This window comes from Nerophis lumbriciformis, linkage group LG02 (genome assembly GCF_033978685.3).
Source record: "Nerophis lumbriciformis linkage group LG02, RoL_Nlum_v2.1, whole genome shotgun sequence".
NCBI lineage: Eukaryota > Metazoa > Chordata > Actinopteri > Syngnathiformes > Syngnathidae > Nerophis > Nerophis lumbriciformis.
The window spans coordinates 21,086,100-21,097,715 of NC_084549.2; the positions used below are offsets into that span (position 1 = coordinate 21,086,100).

The window sequence follows — 11,616 nt, forward strand, 5'->3', positions numbered from 1 at the left end:
AGCGACCCCGAAAGGGACAAGCGGTAGAAAATGGCTGGATGGATGGAGATTGAACTTGTTATTTAGTCAGGTTTGGGACAGGTGTGCTGCTGGTGTAGCCATAGTGTGCACGTGTGATGTTGCTCACATGTGCTCCACTGAATGCTCAGGGAGTTTTTGCGTTTGCTCACACACATGAACAATTAGAGGGAACATTGATTGACAGAGTGTGTGTACCTTCAACGCTGAATGATGAGCAGAGGCAGAGTTAATCCTTAAGTGGTGGAGGTGAAGTGGCATCAGAGTCTCTGTCTCTCTTTACTAGCTTCGTCGAAGCATGTTGCTTATGTAGCTTGTTTCAGCAGATTTGAATTGCTGTTTTGGGCAGTAGATGGGATCTTTGATCCAAAGTACAATTTACATTTAACTAAAATGTTATTTTCTTTGTGCTCGACAAAAGAAAAGTAGTGAAAATATCTCCATGTTAGCAAACTCGACTTCTGGCTCCGCCATGATCAGACACGCCCCCCTCTCTCCTCCCTCTCCTCCCTCCCCACACTCACACACACAGAGCGCATGTCTCTCTCTCTTCTCCGGCTTGTGACACAAAAAGAATCAGAACGATGACACAGCAGCGCTCCGATAAAACACACTTTATACTACATAAAAAGTAACGTAAAAATAACGCAGTAACGCATCATGTAGTAACGGTAACTGAGTTACTGAATATAAAAAATAACGCGTTAGATTACTAGTTACCGCCGAAACTACTTTGTAACGCGTTAGTCCCAACACTGCTGACTTATGTGGAGTTGTTTGCTGTTTTCCTGTGTGTAGTGTTTTAGTTCTTGTCTTGTGCTCCAATTTTGGTGGCTTTTTCTCTTTTTTTGGTATTTTCCTATAGCAGTTTCATGTCTTCCTTTGAGCGATATTTCCCGCATCTACTTTGTTTTAGCAATCAAAGATATTTCAGTTGTTTTTATCCTTCTTTGCGTGGACATTGTTGATTGTCATGTCATGTTCGGATGTACATTGCGGACGCCATCTTTGCTCCACAGTAAGTCTTTGCTGTCGTCCAGCATTCTGTTTTTGTTTACTTTGTAGCCAGTTCAGTTTTAGTCTCGTTCTGCATAGCCTTCCCTAAGCTTCAATGCCCTTTCTTAGGGGCACTCACCTTTTGTTTATTTTTGGTTTAAGCATTAGAAACCTTTTTACCTGCACACTGCCTCCCGCTGTTTCCGACATCTACAAAGCAATTAGCTACCTGCTGCCACCTACTGATATGAAAGAGTATTACAGGGTTACTCTGCCGAGCTCTAGACAGCACCGACACTCAACAACAAAACATCATTTGCAGACTATAATTACTGGTGTGCAAAAAATATTTTTTTACCCCAAATAGGTGACATTAGATAATCTCCCACGGCACACCAGACTGTACAGTGGTTGAAAAATCACTGCCTTAGTGCCATAGATAAATAAAGAAGTATTAAGGCATTGAAGGACAGATATGTGTGAATCTATAAATCTAAAGATGTGGTTTATCAAGCTGTCAACGCATATTCATAATTACTCACCAACACAGCACAGAGGCTGCTCTAATGGGAATTTATTTCAATTTTCTACAGAGATACTCTGGTTTTACCTTTTACACTTTATTAATTTTTATGTATAGTACTTCCTTGGTTTTTCTTTAATCCGTTCCAAAAAGTCTGACAAAAACCATGTTTCTCATAAAATATTATGTAAATCCAATGAATCCATTCCAGACATCCAAAAAATATTAACACACAAATCTAGTTTTACATACAGAAAACCATGAACAAATATATATACAGTAAATAATATGGATAATTAAACATTTGACATCACTTTTTTCTTTATTTTAAAGACTGTAGTTGGCGAAGACGCCAATGAGTGGAGAGGAGGAGAGAGCCGTGCGGACGCCAGTCGCTACTTTGCTTTATCGTAGTGCTGGCACTCTACACTTTTTTTGGCCCCAATGGTAGTCAATAAAAAAGTATAGAGACTGAGTCACCTAGGTGTAGGATTCTTTGGGCACTCAATTTGGCAGAATGATATGCAAGTTTTTTAGGTGCAATGTTTTGTCGTACGATAACCTAGACATTATACAAAAATCGGAGCAAAACTTTTGTGGGGCATAGGAAAACCAAGGTACTGCTAGTGCTTAACAATACTGTGCTTAAGTTTTTCCAGGGTTTTCTACTAAATCATTTCAAGAACCCGATTCAGCATGACACAAATAAATGACACCTCCAACAAAGAGATGATATTATCATTCGTATTGGTTCACAGTAGTACTGTGCGGTCGTAGTACGACCTAAAAATGTCTATTGTTTGTATCGTAATTGTATTGTTTGGGCTGATGATATGGCAGAAACTCTGCTACTTTGCGGGAGCAATTTTACGTCACTTGAAAAACTTTCCAGCGAGAGTATAGATGTCAACAATGTCCCAAAGACGACAACAACGACACACAAAGACGAATTGGTGCCAAAAAGAGTAGAGGAACTTCTTTGTTTAGGTTAAAAAAGTCAAGACATTGACCAAACATTGGTAGGCTAATCTGCAAACAGACTTCGGTATATGGGCAGTATAGCTCGCCGTGCCAGCAACTTGAGGGTTCCAGGTTCGATCCCCACGTCCGCCATCCTAGTCACTGCCGTTGTGTCCTTGGGCAAGACACTTTACCCACCTGCTCCCAGTGCCACCCACACTGGTTTAAATATAACTTAGATATTGGGTTTCACTATGTTAAGCGCTTTGAGTCACTAGAGAAAACGCGCCATATAAATATAATTTACTTCACTTCACACTTCACGCCTGAGGCTTATGTTCATGTGATTGTTTTGGTTTTTAGTTTTAATAAATTTGGAAATAAAACAAAAAAAATGTCATTATGGGGGTATTGTCTGGAGAATTCTGAGGACAAAAATGAACTTATTCCAATATGGAATAAGTCTGTAACATAACAAAATGTGGAAAAAGAGAAGCGCTGCGAATACTTTCCGGATGCACTGTATGTTTTTTCAATAAAAGGAGAAAAAAAGAGCAAAATTGGCATTCATTTAATACAATACTGTATGTGTACAGTATACATACAATTTTAAGAAACAATATACTTTATTGTGTAGAGGTGGCAATCTTTGGGCACTTCACGGTTCAATTACGATTGAGGAGCTACTATTCGATTAAAAATCGATTATTGATACATCTTTGAAGTATGTATAGTGATGCAGTTTTACATTTATTTTCGATTCAGCGTTTATCACTTGCAACTTTTAAAGCTAGTGCATTTGTACTAAGAAATTCCCATCACATTTATTATATTCATGGAAATGTGTGCAAAACTGGAACATAAGTGCCCTATAGGCTTTTCACTAATCATCTGTTTTTTATTATTTTATTCATATTTAAAATTTTACATTAGTTTTGTCGTATGTTTATATATATATATATATATTAGAGATGTCCGATAATATCGGCCTTAAAAAAATATTCACTTTGTGAAAGTCAAAGTATAGTATTTCCCATAGTTGTAGTGGGTATTAGGATTATCTCAGGGAGAGCATGTCCCAAATTCCAAGATGCTGTTTTGAGGCATGTTAAAAAAAATAATGCACTTTGTGACTTCAATAATAAATATGGCAGTGCCATGTTAGCACTTTTTTCCATAACTGGAGTTGAAGTTGTTCCCTTATTTTGGAAAACCTTGTTTTTGATTGATTGATTGAAACTTGTATTAGTAGATTGCACAGTACAGTACATATTCCGTACAATTGACCACTAAATGGTAGCACCCGAATAAGGTTTTCAACTTGTTTATGTCGGGGTCCACGTTAATCAATTCATGGTAAAGTTGCATTGTTTAATGCATCCAGCGGGGCATCACAACAAAATTAGGCATAATAATGTGTTAATTCCACGACTGTATATATCGGTATCGGTTGATATCGGAATTGGTAATTAAGAGTTGGACAATATCGGATATCGGCATAAAGCCATTATCGGACATCTCTAGTTTTACCTCAAATCATCAGTGCCATGCTTTGTTTTTGCCTTGTTATTGTCATTAGTGCTGTGTGTGTGAATGCGTGTGTTTTCTTCTATTATTATTATTTTTGTTTGTTTGTTTTGTTTTGTACAGCACTTTGTGCTTGCCTCTTGCCTGTGCATGAAAATTGCTATATAAATAAAGTTTGATTTGATTTGATATAATAAAGAAACTGGTCAGATCTCTCACTTAGGTGGCTCGCTGTCTGCATTACTTTATATATAAATCGATCATTGACGTTTACTAATCGACTTTATAATCGTCCGTGTCTGAATTGCGATGCATCTAAAATGTATTATTTCCCCCATTGTGATATACTGCATATCATTATCGGGATTTTTTGTCCACGTCGCACAACACTAGATCACAGTGAGCTCTCTTTCTCTTCTATTGAACTTTGGTGAGAAGCCACACAATCTTGAAAAGTATTTAAAAATACACATTACAAAAATCACCCAATTCAGACAAATGTTTTTATACAGCAGGCTCAAACAGGTTTGACTAAATCTGACTAAAGATTGAACACTGGGCAGCAATTTCAAATGCAAAATCCAAATGTATATGTTTTAAAGTGTGCATTTATGTCAAAAATAAGATGTTTAAGTTAGAAGTTGAAACTTCTTTGCTTCAATTCTTCATGGACAAATGCAGTTTTAAGAATCAGAAAACTACCGTATTTTTCGGAGTATAAGTCGCACCGGAGTATAAGTCGCACCTGGCGAAAATGCATAATAAAGAAGGAAAAAAACATATATAAATCGCACTGGAGCCCAGCCAAACTATGAAAAAAACTGCGACTTATAGTCCGAAAAATACGAAGTGGGTTTTGTTTGCTTTACTTTGCAAACAGAGATTAATTCAATTGTTGATTCCTACACAGAACTCCATGAATAAAATATATTTTTAAAATTACAGCATGCAATAAAAAAGCCTGACTTAACCTGATGGGTAACGATCACTTGGTCTGCAAGATATGTGAATCAGCCTTGTGGGAATTGGATCTGCCATACTGTGAGGCGAAATATCTTATTTCTGCTCCACTTTGCATCGCCGTGAGAGACGAGTGCACGGCCGCCAGGTGTTTCATCAACACATTACTGTACACTCTATTCAAAGTAAAGTGTCACCTGTGTATTCATGCATGTTGCATTATTCTGTCAACTCTAGTATTATCTTTTCAATTGCATCTCTTGGACATGACACATGAATTGAGCCATTTGCATATAAATACACTACACATTTGTAGAATTCCATATTATTTGACATTTAAATGTATCTACATATACATACCACTTTAAAAATCTTTCTATCTGAAAGGACGTGCAGAATCCATTACATCCTTACCTTGAACCAGTTGAGATTATTACCTGCTTTTCTTAGCAGTAATAAGCCTCCCATTAAATATGATGCAGTGCCTGTATATTAATGGCTTTCTAAGGACTATTCTGCACGGTTACTGTGTTAAATCACAGCAGAGCACCTGTCTCAGTGTTTACACTGTGCTGAAAAAGTAATTCCCTGTAGTTTTACCCAGCATATGAGAATGGTTGCAAGATTCCTACACATTGTCACTTTCATTATAGTTAAGAGGTACCCATGCAAGCCTCTAACAATATTACATGCATTATAACCACATAAACATTTAAAATGCATGATATTTGATTCACATTTTCAGCATTTCATGTATATATCACTCATATTCATCATATGTATTTTGGGGAGACAGTGTCCAGGACTTTACTTTTACTCGATGGAGGGAAACATTTTCAAAAGTTATGCACATGTCAATCGAAACAATGTCTTGACGTACCTTCTGCAAGCAGACGCAAAGCATGGACAAACTGAGGGTCCAACGTGTTTTTCTCAGCCACCAGCTCTGGCAAGTAGTTATTTGGATGCATTCTTGCAGGTCGTGCAGACGTTCGAGGAAAAATATAAAGCTCCTGATGTTAGTCACCTAGAGCACAAAGAAAAAGCCCAAATTGATCGTCCTCCAATGTCTGCGTGACGCTTGCCTGCCTGCAGTTGGACTTGTGATTCATAAATGTGAGCCCATCTCCTCCACCTCTGGCTGCTGCCTCGCCTCCTCAGCACCCCGCCAGAAGCTCATACTCGCACTGGGTGTCCCCCTCCCCTCCTTCGTGGAACCAAGATTGGACACATGCTGAGGAGACTGACGGTGCTGCAGAACAAAGGCACCCCTGCTTGCCTCCACGTTGAGTGCATATGCATAGTGACTTGGATCTATAGATGAGTGTCTGAAGAACCTGCAAACTGTAAAAGAAAAGTATGTTGAAATAGACGGCACCATATCATGTTCCTTGCATGAATAACAAATAAATATATGCCTGTAAAATTGAATAGACATCCTTTCTTTTAGTGCACATTTTAATGTTCTATGACTGACTGCAGGTTTGATTTGTTAGTCATTTAAAAAAAGCTCAAACTTCGAGTTTGCAAATGGTTTTACTGTTCATAAATGTTGACTAATTGCACACTATCTCTCACCATCCATCCATCCATTTCTACCGCTTGTCCCTGTCTCTCACCCTGCTCTGTAATTCCAATGCCTACCCTATTCTTTGGTGAATTGTTGTCGCCCTCTGGTGGCCATAAAACAATTTTGCACATTTCCCTAAACTTGTAATAGCTTACAAAATAATTGTAAAGGTTAATGTTTTAGCTACATACACCTTTTTGTTTTTGTGAAGCGTTTATTTCTTCCTTGCTGAACATTGGGGGCGGCATGGCATAGTGGGTAGAGCAACCGTGCCAGAAACCTGAGGGTTGCAGGTTCGCTCCCCGCCTCTTACCATCCAAAAAATTGCTGCCGTTGTGTCCTTGGGCGGGACACTTCACCCTTTGCCCCCGGTGCCACTCACACCGGTGAATTGAATGAAGAATGATAGGTGGTGGTCGGAGGGGCCGTTGGCGCAAATTGCAGCCACGCTTCCGTCAGTCTACCCCAGGGCAGCTGTGGCTATATAAGTAGCTTACCACCACCAGGTGTGAATGATTGATGGGTTCTACATGTAAAGCGACTTTGGGTACTTAGAAAAGCACTATATAAATCCCAGTTATTATTATTATTATCGGTTCTGGTTATTAAACTGACCTTCCAAAGTTCCAAATAAAAGAGAAATGCCGATACGCTAGCTTCAACACATATATCAAGTAGGGGTGTAACGGTACACAAAAATTTCGGTTTAGAGGTCACGGTTCGGTTCATTTTCGGTACAGCAAGAAAACAACAAAATATAAATATCTTGGTTATTTATTTACCATATTTGTAAACAATGGCTTTATCCAAAGTGCCTGGTTTTAACCACCCATCCATTTTCCTGTGACGTCACATAGTGAAGCCAACACAAACAAACATGGCGGAAAGAACAGCAAGTTATAGCGACATTAGCTCGGATTCAGACTCTGATTTCAGCGGCTTAAGCGATTCAACAGATTACGAATGTATTGAAACGGATGGTTGTAGTGTGGAGACAGGTAGCGAAAACGAAATTGAAGAAGAAACTGAAGCTATTGAGCCATATCGGTTTGAACCGTATGCAAGTGAAACCGACGAAAACGACATGACAGCCAGCGACACGGGAGAAAGCGAGGACGAATTCGGCGATCGCCTTCTAACCAACGATTGGTATGTGTTTGTTTGGCATTAAAGGAAACTAACAACTATGAACTAGGTTTACAGCATATGAAATACATTTGGCAACAACATGCACTTTGAGAGTGCAGACAGCCCAATTTTCATCAATTAATATATTCTGTAGACATACCCTCATGTCAGCAGGCCAGGGAAGCTAGGGTCGATATTCTTCTCTTGATCATCTTCGGGACGGTGTGAGCCAAGACATCCAGGGGGTTTAGCTCGCTCGTCTGCGGGAACAAACTGCTGCCATAGCTTGCCGTGCTAGCGAGGTCCTTTGTCCCTGAATTGCTCACACACTCCGGCAGATTCAATAGGGGTCTGGCGGCAGATTTCTTTGACTTTATCGTTGGAAATGCATCTGCTTTGAGTGTCGCAGGATATCCACACATTCTTGCCATCTCTGTCGTAGCATAGCTTTCGTCGGTAAAGTGTGCGGAACAAACGTCCAATTTCTTGCCACTTTCGCATCTTTGGGCCACTGGTGCAACTTGAATCCGTCCCTGTTCGTGTTGTTACACCCTCCGACAACACACCGACGAGGCATGATGTCTCCAAGGTACGGAAAACAGTCGAAAAAACGGAAAATAACAGAGCTAATTTGACTCGGTGTTTGAGAAAATGGCGGATTGCTTCCCGATGCGACGTCACATTGTGACGTCATCGCTCCGAGAGCGAATATTAGAAAGGCGTTTAATTCGCCAAAATTCACCCATTTAGAGTTCGGAAATCGGTTAAAAAAATATATGGTCTTTTTTCTGCAACATCAAGGTATATATTGACGCTTACATAGGTCTGGTGATAATGTTCCCCTTTAACGTTGGGAACACTATAATAATTCTGCCCATGTTAATCAACATTAAACTGCCTCAAGTTGTTGCTCAGATTAAATACAATGACCCAATTTTTCTTCTACATATAAAAAGTGCAACATTAAACAGTTTCAAGTCAACTCATCATGCTTAATTTATTACAGCATTTGGGAAGCCTGTAGTTGATTTTTATTATGTAAATGTTATATTTTTATCAACATGTGATAGCAGGGACCCTGCCATTCAAAACTAGGCTGCTGCATTTCTAATGATTAATGTAACTAAAGCTGAAAAAATTGTACAATAGCAATAGGAGAGACTATTCATCCCTGAACACCATGGAGTTCATGTAGGCTTTATGATGCAGTAACATTATTATATCAACTATCAGAGACAGAAACTTTTCATTTAACATAATGTCCTTTTTTGCTGCTTCAACACAGCTCAATCAACACAGAAAAAGGTAAAGTGAAATAACAGACAGACAGGGCTTTGCTGTCCGTAACACACACATGCACACACACACCGCAAAATGAGCTAACGTTACGCTAAAAGCGAATTAGCCTTCACCTCAAGCCAGGACTGCGAGCGAGCTGAACTGCCTTTTATATTTCTAGAAGGTCAACGGGCTCATAGGGATGTTACTAGTAGTTGACTGGGAGGTGTTTATTATAATTTGGGGAGAGTCCGCGGCCTGATGCTTACCTGCTTACATGCGCTCTGACTACGCACTGCTGATTGGTTGTTACCGCTCTGTCTGTAACCAATCAGATGGTTGTGTGGGTGGGACAATGCTGGGTGTTGTGTAGAGGACTGACTGAGACAGAGGCAGAAGGAAGCGGAGGCGGCTTCTTAATATGTTCGTGTGGAAACTCGTTCGGTACACCTCCGAACCGAACCGAAACCCCCGTACCGAAACGGTTCAATACAAATACACGTACCGTTACACCCCTAATATCAAGCAATAAAGTCGTCATAATTAGCCATATTTTTTTCTCTTAGCACCAGTTTTCCCGGAACATGGACAAGATAAGATCTTCTGGAGGAAAGTTCTGTGGTCAGATGAAACAAAAATTGAGCTGTTTGGCCACAATATCCAGCAATATGTTTGGAGGACAAAATGTGAGGCCTTTAATCCCAGGAACACCATTTCTACCGTCAAGCATGGTGGTGGTAGTATTATGCTCTGGGCCTGTTTTGCTGCCAATGGAACTGGTGCTTTACAGAGAGTAAATGGGACAATGAAAAAGGAGGATTACCTCCAAATTCTTCAGGACAACCTAAAATCATCAGCCCGGAGGTTGGGTCTTGGGCGCAGTTGGGTGTTCCAACAGGACAATGACCCCAAACACACGTCAAAAGTGGTAAAGGAATGGCTAAATCAGGCTAGAATTAAGGTTTTAGAATGGCCTTCCCAAAGTCCTGACTTAAACATGTAGACAATGCTGAAGAAACAAGTCCGTGTCAGAAAACCAACAAATTTAGCTGAACTGCACCAATCTTGTCAAGAGTAGTGGGCAAAAATTCAAGCAGAAGCTTGTGGATGGCTACCAAAAGCGCCTTATTGCAGTGAAACTTGCCAAGGGACATGTAACCAAATATTAACATTGCTGTATGTATACTTTTGACCCAGCACATTTGGTCACATTTTCAGTAGACCCATAATAAATTCATAAAAGAACTAAACTTCATGAATGTTTTTTGTGACCAACAAGTATGTGCTCCAATCACTTTATCACAAAAAAATAAGAGTTGGAGAAATTATTGGAAACTCAACACAGCCATGACATTATGTTCTTTAGTCGTTTAAAAAAGCTCAAACTTCGAGTTTGCAAATGGTTTTACTGTAAATTAGTTTATAAATGTTGACTAATTGCACATTCTCTCTTACCCTGCACTGTAATTCAAATGCCTACCCAATTCTTTGGTGAATTGTTGTCGCCCTCTGGTGGCCATTAAACACCTTTGCACATTTCCTTAAACCTGTAATAGCTTACAAAATAATTGTAAAGGTACATTTGTAGCTACATACACCTTTTGATACAATGTAATGCATCACACATTTCCAGTTGTTTCATTACAGCACGTCCGAAAAGGAGTAGGAAGAAGCAGAGCTTATTTAATCCTACCCCTTTTCATACAATAGAAATTGTATCCAATTTCCTTGTTCTCTGTAACAAAACAGTGAACAAATAAATAATAATAAATAATATACCACAGTAAGCATACCAATATTAAATACATAAATAATCTTTGTCTCAATAAAAAAAAAGGGTTCCAGATCTTCATAAGGACATAATTCTTGTTCTGTGTACTTTGTGAACACTTGTAGTTTGAACAGTCTCTTAAACTGAATCATATTGGTGCTTTGTTTGATTTCTTTGCTTAATCCATTCCATAATTGAATTCCACATACAGATATGCTAAAGGTTTTAAGTGTTGAACGAGCATAAACATGTTTTAAATGAAATTTCTCTTTTGTTGAGAATGAATGTTGTACATTCTTGGGTAGCAGGTTATAGTTTGCTTTGTACATAACTTTAGCTGTTTGCAAATGCACCAAATTGTTGACTTTCAATATTTGTGATTTCATAAATAAAGTGTGTGTATGTTCTCTATATCCAACATTGTTTTATTCTTATTGATCTTTTTTGAAACACAGTTAGAGAATGAAGCGCACATTTGTAGTTGTTTCCCCATATTTCTACACAATAACTCAGATATGGTAACACTAGCGAACAGTAGAGAATATGAAGTGATTGTTGGTCGAGAACATGTTTTGTTTTATTCATTATTGACGTTTTTCTTGCTACTTTATGTTGTATATTTTTTGCATGAGATTGCCAATTAATTTTATCATCTATTATTACACCCCAAAAATGTGTTTTCTTTTACCCTTTCAATATCTACTCCGTCTATCTGTATTTGTGTTTGACTTTCTCTTCTACTGTTACCAAATAGCATTATTTTAGTTTTGCTGGGATTCAAAGATAGTCTGTTTTTGCCAAACCATCTTTTTAATTTGTTCATTTCTTCTGTTATTATCTTCTGTGTGTTCTCTCCTGAACAAAACACAGTTGTGTCATCTGCAA

The 11,616-nt window shown here is 38.8% G+C and overlaps 1 protein-coding gene across 6 annotated transcripts in view; it reads right to left on the reverse strand.

The window, feature by feature from the left end:
* Positions 1-6,198, reverse strand: part of khdrbs2 (KH domain containing, RNA binding, signal transduction associated 2) — a 142,101-nt gene extending 135,903 nt beyond the window's left edge. For 2 of the 6 annotated variants that reach the window (XR_009815106.1, XR_009815137.1), the window contains exon 1: positions 5,865-6,198. Coding sequence is in view for 1 of the 6 variants with exons in the window: in XM_061958580.1 (XP_061814564.1) it covers positions 5,865-5,955 (91 nt within the window). In the remaining 5 variants the exon portion in view is untranslated. The remainder of the gene's footprint in view (positions 1-5,864) is intronic. The other 4 variants (XR_009815100.2, XR_009815105.1, XR_009815101.1 and 1 more) reach the window with 3 other exon arrangements.
* Positions 6,199-11,616: the final 5,418 nt, after the last annotated feature.